Raw genomic sequence first — 16,502 nt, 5'->3', positions numbered from 1 at the left:
CGAGGTAGTTAATCCACAATTTGTTGCTACAACTTAGCAATTAAAACCCAAATTGTGTTTTTGTAAAATTAGGGTTCATGTTAAGTTTGAAATTGGGGGTTTTGTGAATCAATGATTTGCATTGAAATTAGGTTTATGAAATTGTAATTAAGCTGAATTGGTACAACTACTGAAGTTGTTAAGTGTGATTTTGCAGGAGGTAAAGTCTTCTTTAAGTTTTTTCCTTCAAGAGAGAGGAAATGTAAGTGTGGAGTTCTCTTTGCAAAGTTGCTTCAATCTCAGTGACTTGATATGCAAAGTTTTTGACTTCACCAATCTCACATCATACACCTTAAATGGACATTTCACTCTTTTTGCAAACACACAAAAGTACCTTTCGCTGTCAGATTCTCGAATCGTTGATGGTGAAGTCGAAAAAGTCGCATGCTTTCAAGTCCCCCCCTTGTTGAAAGTGACGAACTCAAGGCTGGGTTGTGTGGTTTGTGTGGTTCAGGTCTTCGTCTCTACGCAAACAATTGATATGAAAGCTCGAAGAAAAGTAAAAAAATTGAAAGAGAAAAGTCAGAAATTAAAAGTTAAGGTGAGAGAGCAAAATTAAGAGCAGTTAATGAGAGGAAGGTGAGAAAAGTGAAGGAAATTCAATTCTGTTGTTGGGGTTATTCAATAGGAAAAATGAATCGGGGTGGGTAGCATGTAATTTGGATGGAAAGGGTAAACAGTGTGACCCATTGCGTTTTTCAGTCACCGGAGTTGTAATTTGGTGGTAAAAAACAACTTTAATTTTTTTATTTGGTGGTAAAATAAAACTTTTAAAATAGTAGGTGGTAAAAAACAATTTGTCAAAATTTTTTGATGGTAAAAGTCAAATTAACCTTTAATTAATTTAAAATAAGATAATTGTTAACACTTGTAACAACTAACAAAGGTCAAGTAATACTTTCTATGTTATTTTCTAATCTTAACGTGTGGAATTTAACACTATTTATCCACATGAAAAAATTAATAAAATTATTTAATTTTGCCCAAAAACTAATAATGAAATTGATGCATATAATTAATATTAAAGAAATTACTTTAAAGTATCACTTAAAAAAAATTCAAATACCTCTATTATTTTATTTCCTAGACTAATGGGGTATTACATACGGAGTATGATGACTATATAATAAATGTTGCGTTCGAAAACTATACCATATGCTTAATTCTAGGAAAATGAGACCTATCAATCAATTTTTTGTTATTATGAAATTAAATAAATTAATATTTTAGCAAATACCAAAAAAAAAAATATTATCTTTTGTTGAAACATGTGATTGAGACAATAAATTTGTTACATTCGACATTATAAATAAGATACATAATTAAAGAGATAAATTTGTTACATCTTCCTTTTTTTTTTTTTTATAATAAATAGCTATCATCAACAAGTAAACTTTTAAGGCAACAAACTACAATTATTAATGAATAGCTTCAAACACATCTTTATTTAATAACGAAGAGCGACGATATCATGTAGAGCATCAATTCATAAACAGAAAATGTATTATTAATAATATAGGTTAGTGTTGCCTAATTGTTGATTATTATAGCCTTTAATGATGTGATAAATAAGTAGTATTTATTTCCATTGAAATTTATTTTATTGGATATAAAGGTAATATATAATTTGTAATTTATATATTTACATGTATGTAGTGCTAATAGTTTTACGATTTTATTATGTTGTTTGATTAAAATTTTCATGTTTTAAAAGACATTTATAAATAAATTTTTTTGTCATATAGTCACTAGACTGTATATATAGTTTTACTGGGAATAATATGCATCATTAATGTAATATAATGTACACTACTTTTAAATATTTGTAAATCAACTAATCAACAATAGTTTTTTATTCTCAATTGCAGTTTTAATTATTATTGCCTTATTGTTTTTTTTATTCTATTTGCATTGCATATATTTATTCCACATACATGAGTTGCCTCATTTTTATATTATATTACAATTTATTATGGGAAAAAATTATCATCACCCCTTTAAGCACCTAAACCACCACCGCCAAACCACCTTACCAAACCCCAAAACCCTTGAAATAACCCAGCCCCACCGATAAAACCCTCCAATCGGCCCTCCCTCACCTTCAAAACCCTAGCTTTGAGGTTCCAAGGGTGGGGGAGGGTCAACTAGGGTGTTTTTTGAGGTGGGGTTGGGTTATTTTAATTTAAGGGTTTCGGGGTTTTATTTGCGGTGCGAGGTTAGGTGATGTAGTGGGGAAGGTAGAGCGAGGGAAGCGTTGGCGTCGGTGTATCATAGGGAGGTTTGGGAGCCTGCGTCGGCGTGAAAGTAGGTTGGCGTCGGTGGTTGGAGGCTCCGAAAGCAGCCGACGGTGGTGATAGGGTGGAGGTCATGGGTAGACTGTATTTTGTTAAAAAAACATTTAATTTTATTTTTTGGTTTTTCCTTTTTTAAATAAAAAAATTCAAGCAATCATGTGGTACGACGTATCCACGTAACCTGATATAACCAGTTGCGTGACCAGTTAGGATCGTATAAAGCAAATAACCCCCAAAGTTCGGATTATTTAAAAAACAAAAAAATCAAAGTCGGGGTAATTCTAAACGAACTTGGCACTAGTGGAAAAAAGGTCATCCGTAACGGGCAAAAAGGGCCCATCCGTAACAGGCAGCGGCCGTTACGTATGAGGCCGTTACGGATGGCCATTAGTATTCGTAACGGGCACTGTCCGTTGCGAATAAATACTTATTCGTAACGGGCACTTACAATCTCCGTTACGAATAAGTAGTTATTCGTAACGGGCGTTTCATGTGCCCGTTACGAATAACGGGTTATTCGTAACGGGCGTTTCATGTGCCCGTTACGAATAACGGGTTATTCGTAACGGGCGTTTCAGGTGCCCGTTACGAAAAACCCGTTATTCGTAACGGGCATTATATCTGCCCGTTACGAATAGTGTTTGATGCAATTAAAAAAAATCCAGCATGTGCTAGCACATGCTGGATCATTTTACCAAATAATGAGATAATTTGTTTTTTTTTACACAAGTATAATACACAGATAATTTTTTTTATTATGACACAAGTATAATACACAAATAATTTTTTTATTACACAAGTATAATACACATTTAATATACTATAAGCAAAAATATATTCATTATCACTTCAAAATTTATCAACTTGCTTTACATCTTAAGACTAAGACTAATAAAAGAGCAAAAACAAATCATAATTGTAATAAAACAAGTTTTATCCCAACATTTGTGGTCCGATACGTTGAGTCTTAAGCTCCCTTGTGTAGATATTATATGCTCCACCTTCAATAATTTCAACAAACCAAAATTAACATAATTGAAAAAACAAAAACAAAAACAAAAAAAAATCAAAATTAAAAAATTAATTAAATCTGCCCGTAAGGAAAAAAAAAAGTGAACATGAATATATATACAAAAATACTTCTAATATACCACATTATAATTAATCAACTATAATTCCCCTTTCAATCGGTCAATGAAATGCGATTATGATATGCATTCTTTATAGGAATCCCATTAAAATTTTGCAGTAGAATCCATAGCATTAAATTAAGGGGTGCTCTTAATTTTAATTTTAATTGTTAATCGAAATAGAGAGATAGTAATTAGTAAAGAAACTAATTGCCTCCACTTTGTAAAACTTGGTTTGCCAACAAACACGAGGATTAAGAAACTGCCCATATTTGAAAACCCAAGATAGAAAAATTGATAACTACTAAAAACCCAAAAACACAGAGAAATAGTACCTGAAACAGTTTGAGCTCTAATTTGAGGCAAAGCACGCAGCTTTGAAGAACGAAAGTGAGATTGAGATGAAATGGCTAAAAGTGAGCAAATTTAATTCCAAGGTTGGAGTTCTTGGATGAGAAAGAATGATTCAAGTGTCCTCCACCAACCTCGATTATAGCAGATTTCGATGTCAAATCTATAGCCATTTTTTGTCTGTTGAGAACAATCCCTTTTTATCATAATACAATCATAACACAAATATGCATAATTCCTCAAAATTCAAAAGAACAACTATAGATCTACAAATTATGAACGAGAAAATCAACACAAAATGAATGAACACCACCGCCGTACACTTACCATCACCACCATCGTACACTTACCCAGATTTACACCACGAACCCAGATTTATACTCACAAAGCTATCCGACCACCACAAACACAACTGTTCTGACCCGTGACACCCACCCTAAAAATCAAGAAAGTTATATCCGACCATGAACACCACCCTCACAAACCCACAAAACCCATGAAATCCCCAAAAAACTAATTTGAGAGTAAAGCAACGAAAATTGAGGAATTTAAATAGAAAAATGAGAAAATTTTACCTTGGTATTGTATGTCGAAGGAGAAAAAATGGTCTAATTACCTTGGTTTACCGTCGAGATGAGAGAAGTAGAGAGATTGAGTGAGCAACAGAGAGAGAGAGAGAGAGAGTGAGTTAGTGGAAGTGACGATAGAGGAGAGAGGATAAAGAGGGGTGAGGCCAATAAGTAAGGTTGACGGCTGGAGAGAAACCCTAATCGTAATAACTAATGGGCTATGGGCTTAGTTGGACTAATTTATTTGTAACGGGCACAATGTGTCTGTTACGAATAATATAATATTCGTAACGGGCAAAATAGTGTTGGTTACGAATACTTATTTATTCGTAACGGGCACTAATTTGTCCGTTACGAATAATATAGTATTCGTAACGGACACTATTTTGCCCGTTACGAATAAATAAGTATTTGTAACGGACACTATTTTGCCCGTTACGAATATGTTAATTGTAACGGAAAAAGCTTCGCCCGTTACAAATAGCCTGTTACGAATGAGATTTTTTCCACTAGTGTGGGAAAGTTGAGATTATTTTTACCAATTTTTCCAAAACAATAAGTGACAATAAGCATAACATATAAAACTAGCTGAAATATTACTGTTGTTAGGTTTTGATGATAGATAACAAATGATGATTATCTAACTAATATGTGTATTGAGATGAGCATGAACAGGCCATGAAGCATGAAGAATGTTGATTACAAATTAGAACATTATTGAAGATTACAAAGTATGAATCGCGCTTGAGTTCCTCAGGGGAACACAAGAAGAAGAGTTCCTCAGGGAAACACAAAAAGAAGAGTTCCTCAGGGGAGCACAAAGAGAAGAGTTACTCAAGGGAACATAAAGAGAAGAAGAGTTCCTCGTGGGAACACAAAAGGAAGAGTTCCTCGAGGGAACACAAAGAGAAGAAGTCTAAATGTTCAAACGTTCTTTTAGACTTTATATGCAGCTCCTAAGAAGCACTAGAAGTTGGTTCTTCGACGAAGGGAACAAGCAGCAGTTCCTCAATGGAACAAACAAAGAGAAGTTCCTTTGAAGGAACTAGAAGCTTTGGAGTAGAAGCTTCATCAGAAAAACATGAAAACGACAGAAAAATAGGAGTATATTTTTCTAAGAATCATGTAAGTATGTTGGACAAGAGAAATTGTTTGGAACAAGCCTAAGGAACTAAATTGGAGTTTTAGTCTAGAAGGAACTGAGTCTGACAGCTTGGAAGGAACTAAGTGACCAGTCAGTTCCTTATGGGTCAGTTAAAGAAAAATAAGTAACGTTCTTTTAATGAATGAGTTTATATTTAGTTATTTTTCTTTAAAAAGATAAAGTTTTTAAATGTGATAAAATTAGTCTTCGAAAAAGATTTTTACTGTTTTTGGAAAATAAATCTTTGATATTATTTTACAAAAAGATTTTATTTTGTTTTTGGAAAATAAATATCTTAAATATTATTTTACAAAAATATCTTTTTCATCAAATAAGATTTTAACTGCTTACTTTATCTTCTCTCCAAGAAATCAATTTTTCAGATTTTACATACTCCACGTTCAACGTAGTGCATAAGACTTTGACTACCACGTTATCACGTTTCTCTACTGCCCAAGTAATTGGCAGTTACCTAAAAATAAGGGAACTGATTGTTAGTGGAGGATTTAGTGGGAGTGGTGGTCAAGTCTTATGCATGCTATAAAAGGAGAGTTAAGTTTTAGTTTCAATTTGTCTGACTTTAGTGAGTCATTCCAAATTAGCGTATATCTCAAGTGGAAGAGCAGTAGAAAAGAATTATATTTTCTCTCCACGTTTTTGATTTAGTTCCTTCAGGTTCCAAGTTCCTCTAGGTTCCAAGTTCCTTACATATCTCAAATTGTCCAACATATTAGTTTCATACATTATATCTTTTATATGTATTTGAGAGTTGTTCAAAGGTTTGAGTGAACTCTTGAAATGGGGAATTTATGAGGGTTTGAGTGAACTCTTGTATTGGGGTGAGAACTTGAGTGAGTTCTTTGTATTGAGAGAAAGAGAAAGCTTTGAGTGAAGTTTGAGAGAAAGAGAAAGATTGAGTTAGGCTTTGAGTGAAGTCTTAAGTTAGAGAGAGAGTTAAAGTGATCAACTGATTGAGGGATTAGTTGATTGGGGAACTCGGGTTCATTGAGGAACTCGATAGAGGCTTAAGTTCCTTATAGGTTGTAACAGAGTCATCGGCCTATTTTAGTGGAATGTTTTGAGTCAAAATCCCTTGGGGTCGAGGTTTTTCACTTCCTATTTGGCCTAGGAAGTTTTCCTCGTAAAATCTCTCTTGCACTATTTCTCTACTTTCGTTTAGCTTCTTTTATTTCCGCAAAAAGTGACTAGAAACCTCCATACTACAATTCACCCCCCCTCTTGTAGTATTTCATCTAATAACAATTACGAAGTATCCAAACTCGCTAAAAACAAAAGTGATAAAAAAACATAAAATTAACTTAACTACCAGATCCTAATCTGAGTTGGCAAATACAAGTTAATCTTTTAGTGCACAAAATTTGTTAATCACATGACATTTTTGTAAATAAATCAACAACTTTTTTAATAAAAGCATGTCCCACAGTGATGATGACTGGATAAAGTTGTTGATTTATTTATCTAAATGCCATATATTTTATTTATCTTAGAGATTAACGGTGACTTCCTCTAATCTGAGTAATCTCAACAAAATAAAAGTCTAACTAAAAAAAACAAGATTTCCGAAAAGATAAAACAAAGACTAAGGAAAATGAATCAGCTAACCTCCCAAAAAAATCCTAATTAAAACTATTAATGGCGAAATCCTACAAATTAAGTGCTATCTAATGAAAAGCTAATCACGAGAGTGAGGGATAACTTAAGTGGTTAGAGCTTTTCTCCCGATTTCAGGAGATTCTGGGATCGATTCTCACCCCCCGCCCTTGTGGCTCTCTAAACACCAAAAAAAAAAAAAAAAAATGAAAAGCTAATCACAATTCACAAAGCTGGTCCTATCGATCGGGCCCGGTCAAAAAAGCATCCAGTTGGGCCTCGTGGCTTCTTTTACTTTGGGCCCAATATCCTCTTTTAGACTAGTACTTTAATCGGTAGTTCGTAGAGTTAATATTTTGCCGAAGTGAACGCTTAATCACCAAACTAAATTACTCTAGCTCAGTCTTGAGCTTTTAAAGTTTTAATAAATGGTCATAAAATACAATCTAACTCCAAAAATTTTGTAGTGGCTCAATAAGATATGGAATTGTCATAAATCTTCAAATTCCTACAAAATAATACCACCTCTACAAAAAAAATTAAAAAAACGCATATTAGTAATAAAAATAGCTTCGTATAAATGTATACAAAATGGACTCATCATATGTGACAATAAATATAGCTTATTACAACCGAAGAATGAATATTCAAATAGCTTATCATATAACTAATAAAGAACAACATTAAATGATACTCCCTTCGTCCCTTTTTGATAGTCCCTTATGGACAAATTTTAGTCCCAAAATGTTCACCCCATTTGCTTTTTCCAACAATCATTAATATTAAATTTTTACCAAAATTCCCTCCAATTTGCAACAATATTTGTGTTAATTTAACTTTCTTATGTAAATTTTGTTTTCCCATGTAATTTTATTACTTTTTCTCTCTACTTTTTTGTATACCCAATGTCAATTTACTTTTTCAATATACTTTAACTATTCTTATTTGTGTTTATTAATTTCAGTGAAAAATATTGTGTTAATAATTAATTATACATTACAAACATATATAACGTACATCATATCTTCTGATAAATAACATTATTAAATAATACAAAGAATATCACCAGGGGCAGAGCCAGGGGGCTGGTGGAGGCCCGGCCCCCGGTGGGCCAAGTGCTGATGTATAAAATATGTATTATGGCCCCACTAAAGTAACTAATAAATAGCAAATATTTACCCTATATACTTCCTCCGTTTTTTATTACTTGACCCGCTTTGACTTTTACACTATTCACCACCCCTTTTTTGACCGTTTTTTGTGAATAATATGTAAGGAAAAATATATTCATGTAGGATCTTTTTGGATTCGTCTCAATAAGTACTATCATAATATATAACTTTCTAATTTTTAGTTATAGAGAATTGAAGTTATTGATCGTTAAAGTTTTGTATTGGCAAACGTGATAAAAGAAACAGGTCAGGTAAAAAAGAACAGATGAAGTATCATGTTGTTAGTGATAGCCTATTTGGTTGTTGGAGCTTTGTATGGAGAGGGAGATCTCAAGTTCGACTCCCGACTATGAGCTTTTTGTTTTTTTTTTTGGGTTAACTTTATCATTTTTTGTCCTCCTTAGATTTTTATTCCTGACTTCATCCCTGAATATCATAAGAATTCCATGTTACCTTAGTTTAGACTAACATTATAACTAAAAATAAAATAAAATAAAATTTGGTGAAAAATTAAAAAACAAATATAATTTATAAATAATTTTAATATTATAAACCACCCCACCCTGCCAACAACTCCCCTCTCCAGTGCTCTTCTCAACGGCACCCACCCTCCCTTGCTCACAAACCCCCATCCCCTCTTTTCCCACCCAGCCCACAACTCAAACCACCCCAACCCTCTTTCCTCCCCTTTCTAGACCACCACCACGACCGCCGCACCCCAGGCCACCTCACCCCTACTAATAACAGGTTTATGTATTCATTTTTATCTGCTATATTCATGTGTTTTCATTGAATTTTCTCCATATATTTAATCTTTTGGAGCTATTATCCTTTATATTCCATTATTGCTCTTCTCGGGTGTGTTATGCTTTGTTTTTGTAGGATTGAGTTATTGGTACTAGGATTATCGAAGATGCAATTGGAGTTGATTAGATGTTGATCAAAGTTGGGTAATCTATGAGTGTCTGAATGTTTTTACAACAATCTTGTGAAATATGACCACTATATTATTTTAATGATAAATATTATAATTAATTCATTTTTCACATTATATTTAATGTCTACAATACAAATATAATTTTTGAAAATTTTAATCTAACAAAAAATAAATATTTTTCAATTAAATATAAATAAATATGATATATAAGTAATATAACAAAAAATAGATATATACACAATTTGTACACAATTAACCCTTGACCGACCAAGTAACTTCTAAATATGTATCCCCGACGAAAACGTGCTAATCGACTAATAAGTAACCTAAATAAGTAACCCTTGACCGACTGAGTAACCCCTAAATAAGTAATCCCGACCACATGGTGTGGGCAACCACACAAAAAAGTTTGATTAAAAAATGTTGATATTACTATTTTATACCAAAAATAAAGTAATACAATTTATTACTTTTTTTTTTATTTTTTTTGAGGGAATACAATTTATTACTTGAAGAATAATATGAAGTACGTTTAGTATAAACTAAAAAATTATATTATAATAATTATTATAATATTATAATAATCATATTTTAAATGATCACTATAAAATTTTCAATGAGTGTCTACATTGGTGAAAAGCTTCACCAAAAGTTGCTTATGAAGACCTACCACAACATAGTGGAAATCATTAGTTTACCGCAACTAGTTGTGGCCACAAAATCCACCGGCAATTTAACAGTGTATGGCAGCCTAGTCAGCAACCAAGGTGTAGCTTTGCCTCTAAACAGCCAATTCACCGATTTACAACTTGCACCGATTTCATTAATTCAAGCCTGCCACGAACATTTATGACAACAAAAAATGATCATAAATCTCACATAAACGCAGCGCAATGTCGTTGCGGCCCAATCTTTGATGCTACAATTTATATGTTTACTGGCGATTTAATTGTCCAAATCTTAGTCAAACACTTATAATATTCCTAGCATATAAATAGTTTGACGTTACTTTTATTTACTGTGGCTGCTCCTTAACGTTGGTTTTGAAGTTTCGTTGTTGTCAACATTTAAAATTGCAATTTTATCAATTTAATTTAAGTATTAGATTCTCTTCCCTTATTCTCATATTTATTCTTTTAATATGTTTTCTTTCAATGTTAGTTTATTTTGATTTATTTTCATGTATGAGTAGTTTCAATTCATAATAGGATTACGTTAAACCGTTGAACCCTAATATGGATTAATTTGTTATTTGATTCTCAATTCCAAATTTTATTAATTTATAATTTCTCTTTATTAGGGTTGATTTTATTATCAATAATTAACTAGAAATAGTATAATTTAATGTGATTAGGTTTACAACGAAAGTTGATTATTAATTGATTTTGGGAGCCTAATTAAAAGTAAGAGCTTTTACATGCATGAAAATAGCTAATTGTTCTTGCTAGGTTGTATAGGACGTACGTTGATGTTAATGTCTTAGATATGTATGATTCTATTAAAATAGGTATTATTGCATGTTAGGAAAGCTATTAGTTGATAAAAAAAAAAACTCTTAGTATTGTTACATGGAGCATCTATCCGGTGGAATATTGATTGATTTAATTCATGAATAAGGGATTGTTCTATTCCATTGATTCATATTAGCGGAATACTTAATCTTAGATGTATTTAGTTCTTGGTTAATTTCGTATTATTTTCGTTTCATAATAGTTTTATTTGTTTTAGTATAGATTTTTCAACCATGTTTTAGTTACTTGCTTAGTATTGATTTGAGCTAGTTTAATTAGTTATTCCTTAGTCTCTTGGGATTTAATCCTTACTTAGTTCAGCTACCCACAACCCAGACCTATACCCTAACCACTGGTCCATCGGAAAGTTATATATCTAATTATCCCCTTTTTTTTTTTTTTTTTTTTTTTTTTTTGTAGTGATAGATGAGAGTTCCTTAAAATGAGAAGGATTATATGTACAATTTTTTTTTTGTTTTGAATGCGTATTTTTAACTAAATGTGCAAAAAAAAGAAAAAAAAAAGTTGACTTAATTTTGAGGAAAAATTGCCAATTGCAGCCATTAAAGTTTGTATTTTGCAAATTGCAGCCCAAAAGTTCTTGTAAATTGTAGCCCGATTTAACTTTTTAATCGGTTTGCGTGTCGAAAAATATTCGGTTAATATTTTAAGAGCCACTTTAGGGCTTAAGGGTCCGAATTGAGCTTGGAATTAACAAAAAAATAATGTAAGTGCCTCGTTTTGCGTTAAAAAAAAATTTATCGATATGTGGACAACTATTTTTTGCAGTAAAAATGAGGCACTTACGTTATTTTTTGCTATTTCCAAACTTAATTGAGCCCTTTAGAACTATAATGGCCCCTAAAACCTTAACCGAATATTTTTCGACACGTAAACCGATGAAAAAATAATTGAATTGGGCTGCAATTTAAAATTTATAAGAACTTTTGGGCTGCAATTTGTAATTTTTTTTAAATGGCTGCAACTTGCAAAATACTAAGTTTAAATGACTGCAAATTGTAAATTTTCCTAATTTTAATGTGCATATTTTTTGAACATAATGTGCACAATTTTTGGTATTTTTATAAAATTAAAATATGTAATTTTATTTGCTTAAAATCAAATTTGGACATTTAGAGAAAAAATATGCATAGTTAATGAAAAGTTTTGCTCAATTTTTCCTTCCAATGCATGCCATTTTTTTTTATGCGTGCCTTTTCTAGCTAGAAATATGTCATCATTTTTTTTTTTGTGCGTGCCTTTTCTAGCTAGAAATTAGGACCAATTAGGTGTGAAATTTGAATTTGACATCAATATTGTTGTATATACTCCACACTACTTTTGGATATTCATAATACAACAATATTAAATATACATAGATATTGGTAGCTAATTATACACATTTTTTTAAACAAGCTAATACACATTTTAAAAAAAAAAAATTAATAGTAAATATACATTTATTTAGCTTCCACTCTAAACGTATAAAATTAATGAATTATACATTTATACAACATTAATATATTTAATCTAACCATCATTTTAGTATATTTTTAATAACATAGTAAATATTACATTATGATGCAGCATTTTATAACTATTTTGTTTTTTAAGTACATCTTTTTTTTACATATTTATATAACAAATTTTTATTTTTTATTTTTAAAATAACGAGCCAAATCATATTAGAAAGTTATCAACAACAAAAGATAAATAATTATAGAAAAATTACTAATCAACTATTGTGCAATGCACGGATACTAATCTAGTATAAAATATACCTGAAAAACAAACTAATTAATTAAAAGGGATGAATGGAGTATCAAAATACGTGTTAGTATTAGTTGAGTCCTGCTATCAAGTGTAGAAAAATCAAACACTTTTGGCGAGCCACCAACTAATACATACGTACTCTCACTAGACTATTTTACTTTACGCTATTCTTTTATTTTATTTTTTGTGGACATTATGTATCTCTAAAGTCTCTAATGTTGTCTAGTTAAAAAAAACCAAAAGTCTCTAACACTGTATACGTAGTAGTGTAGTACTATTAGTGATTTAGTTTAATGGTACAAAGTAGAAAGGACAAAAGGAGAAGCATGTGCGAGATGTAGATACTAGATAGCACAACATCAAAGAAAATTTAGCTCAAGGCTTACTAGACTATTCAACTCTAATACTGTAATTGTATATAATTAGAAAGTTCAATTTTTTAATTCTCTTTTTCGATCTATATTCGTCAAATCAAAGTACGATTCCGCTGGATGAATGTGACTTTTTGAAAAGGATTTGGAAATTTATGGCATAGTTGATTAGATTTTCACTAATTTTGAAAAGCACCAATAATCAATTTATGAAGAATGGAAGGAGTGTTTAATCATTCAATTTATAATACTTGTTTAAAGAATGGGTTCTAAATTTCTAAGGAAAACTATGACCACCTTGTAATTTATTCCTCCCATGTCGTTATGTGTAACATTTTATGTTATACTTTCTCCGTTATTTTAACATTTGTTATACTTTGCCTTTTACTCTATTTATATGTTTTACTTTGATTAGTTAGTTTTGATGACCTATAGCTACGCAAAAATATAGTCATGTGCTATCTTGGTGGATTCGTATCGCTTAATAGTATTTTAATATCATATGTTTTAAATTTTTACATATTGGTAATTAAAGATTTTAACTATTGAATTAATAAATTGGTAAGCGTTAAAAGAGAAGTATTGCAAGTAAAAAAAAAAAAAAAACAGAGAAAGTATTATTAAAATATCACTATTTTCCCCCTCTGTCCATCATAACCTCATCTCAATTTTGGGGGAGGGGAAAGGGAGGGGGGCTATTTTGGGGGTCGGGGGAGGGTGTTTTACGAGTCGTGAAAGGGAGGGGGGATTTTCAGTGGTGGTGAGGGATGACGAAGCGGCGTTTTCAAGGTGGGGGAGGTTTTGTATAGAGGTGATAATATCATCCAAACCTGATGGATAACCATCCACCTGATCCAAATATATGGATGAAAATCCGAACTTAAGCAGGTGACGGGCGGATGATGGATGGGTTGGGTGACGAATCGGGTCGGATTCGGATGATGATGCATCCAGCCCATCACCCGACCCATCCATCCACCCGTTAAATTTATGTATAAAAAATAAAAATAAATATATATATTTTTTAATAATTTAATGTCTATTGTAATGTTAGGAATTCACATTTATTTTTAATTTATAAAAAAGGAACACTTTTTAGGACATATAAAAAATTTTAATAAATTGATCAACTTTTTTTTTTTTTCAAATCTTGAATTTAATTTTGAAAGTGCAAAGTTGTATTGATGTATTTATTTCACTCAAATTATCACCCGATCCACCCAATTCATCCATAGATGACGAATGGATAGGATGTGGATGGATGGATCATTGGTGGATGGAGGCGGATGAAGCATCAGCCAACCCCCTCCGATCCGTTGTCATCTCTAGTTTGGGGTGAGGGGGCTGGCTTTTCTGACGGGTGAGGGAAGGGAAAGGGGTGGGGTTCCGTAAGGGGGAAGGTGAGGGGCGGGTTGTTGGTTCTAATTAAATTTATTTTATTTTCTAGAAATTTTAGGGCTTGAAATACATATGTATGTCAAGTAAGCTGTTATAATAAGTTGTTGATTAGTCATGTTAGAAGAAAACACTCCCCACAAAGTTGGGATTATTTCAAATAATTGAAAGTTGAGATTATTCAAAGTAAATGGTCCAAAGTTGTAAATTTTTATAAAATCAATTTTATTTATTTATTTATTATTACTTCCACTTACATCTTTTTTTTTTTTTTTTTTTTTTTTTTTTTTTGAAAAAATGACTTTGACCATTTTCTTTGTTTTCCTTGTATTAATCATTGGGAAATTTTCTTAAGTACTTTCTTTTTAGTATCTACAAATAGTGTAAAAAAAAAAATTGTCAGTAAAAAATATAGATATCAATGGGGTCAAGCAAGGCGGGGTGGGTGTTGGCCTTCCCATCCAACCCTCGCCTAACATTCTCATCCCCGCCTAACACTCACATCCCCGCTGCGGGTCCAATATTTATCCACATCCCCACCTCGGTGAGTACAATTTCAAAACCATCCCCACCCCCCCGCTCCCCCCCCCCCCACACACATGGCCGGTTATCCATCCCCACCTAAAACCCGCTTAATCTCCGCCTCCCAAATTCAAATAATATTGATTACAATTTAAAAAAAATCATTGTGTATATATATATATATATATATATATATATATATATATATATATATATATATATATATATATATATATATATATATATATATATATATATATATACTTCCTCCGTTCTGTTAATATTGCAACAAGGAGGAAATTACGCATCCCGAAACACCTTTTATATGCTAAATATTTATAATTGTGTAAGAGTAAAAATTATAAAAAGTTGATATTGTGAAAGTATTTTATGAGACGAATCCAACAAGATCACACTTGACTATATTTTGCTTAACGTATAACTCATATTATATGGTCAAATAAGAGTGATGAGTAGTGCAAAAAGTCCATTGTTGCAATATTAATAGAATGGAGGAAGTATATATTACTACATTACTTTGGTATTAAAGTATATAATTTTATTTATTAACATATATGAGTGTGGATATTAGGTGAGTGCGAAATTGGGGCTTGGGGGAGGATGAGGTGGGTACAACCTAAAAATCCACCCCTACTCCATCACCCATGGCATGTATGATCTTTATCCCTATTCCCATCCCATCACCCACCAAACCAGGACCTGAGACAGGGATGTGGTGGGTCTCCTACTTGATCAGCTCCACTGACATTCTAATAAAAATAGTCTTGTTTGGTATTTCCTAATTTTTATATGTGGCTTCAAAATAATCTACACCGTTTCATTTTAACGGTAAGGACGTGGTAAAAAATTGTAACCGATGGGTACCATGTGTAATATGGAAAAATAGTAGACATAGCTTGGAAAAGTCGGTAACACAAGGACATTATGTAGAAAACCCTATTTTCTAAGCTAGATGGAGTTTACCACATCAACCCCTAATAAGCTTCAATTTCTATATAAACTTCCCATTTGGAACTTCAAATTCTTGTACCCACTTCATAAAAATATTACGGAGTATAACCATTATTATTACTAAGTAGTACCATGTCTCTTTCTTTGTTCAATATTATTCTTCTCCTATTCTCTTTGTTATTAGCATCCCCTACCTCCCAGCTACAACTACACGAGAAGCACCACCACCAACGCCATGGTAGCGGCTTAAAATCACTCCGATTCACACTATACGTACACGAAACATTCAACAAGACGGCCTACTTCATAGTAAAAGGTGTCACGGGGTCAAGTGATATAACCACAACATCAAACCCCTTTGGCTCTCTTTTTGCCTTCAATGACCCTCTTAACGAAACACCCGATCCATCCTCCAAGGTCATTGGCTACACGGAGGGCTCCTTGGTCACGTCGAGTTTTGATGGGAAGCGCACCACAGGCATTTCAAGGATGTCATTGAACTTGAAAGGCTACAAAGGTGAACTCTTGAATGTTGGTACTGCTCATTACACCCAAGTTTCGGAACTTCCTTTTATTGGTGGGACAGGAGATTTTAGATTTGTACAAGGTTACATGACCACTTCAGTTGTTGATCTAAGTGCCCCCACAACTTGTTACAAGCTTGACTTTAATCTCTTTTGGCCTCCTTATGCAGCTCTAGCACACTACTAG

The 16,502-nt window shown here is 32.3% G+C and overlaps 1 protein-coding gene and 1 long non-coding RNA gene across 3 annotated transcripts; one reads left to right on the top strand and one right to left on the bottom strand.

Annotated features, from left to right (window-relative positions):
* Positions 1-3,151: 3,151 nt before the first annotated feature.
* On the bottom strand, positions 3,152-4,525 carry LOC145629336 (uncharacterized). 2 transcript variants are annotated; one of them, XR_014111651.1, is made up of 3 exons: positions 4,390-4,525; positions 3,799-4,250; positions 3,152-3,334 (listed from the first exon to the last, which is right to left on the bottom strand). It is a non-coding gene; the product is annotated as an uncharacterized LOC145629336 (long non-coding RNA). The 2 variants fall into 2 exon arrangements; XR_014111650.1 differs by lacking the exon at positions 4,390-4,525 and having other exon boundaries at positions 3,799-4,383.
* An 11,398-nt stretch (positions 4,526-15,923) lies between these two features.
* Positions 15,924-16,502, top strand: LOC145628149 (dirigent protein 1-like). The gene has a single exon (XM_081680460.1). It carries the CDS (start codon positions 15,924-15,926, stop codon positions 16,500-16,502), a length of 579 nt encoding a protein of 192 aa, XP_081536586.1.

The sequence above is a fragment of the Chenopodium album genome, chromosome 4 (genome assembly GCF_948465745.1).
Source record: "Chenopodium album chromosome 4, dcCheAlbu1.1, whole genome shotgun sequence".
Taxonomy (NCBI): domain Eukaryota; kingdom Viridiplantae; phylum Streptophyta; class Magnoliopsida; order Caryophyllales; family Amaranthaceae; genus Chenopodium; species Chenopodium album.
Note: the sequence above shows the minus strand (reverse complement) of the source record. Positions and strands in the feature narration are given on the sequence as shown.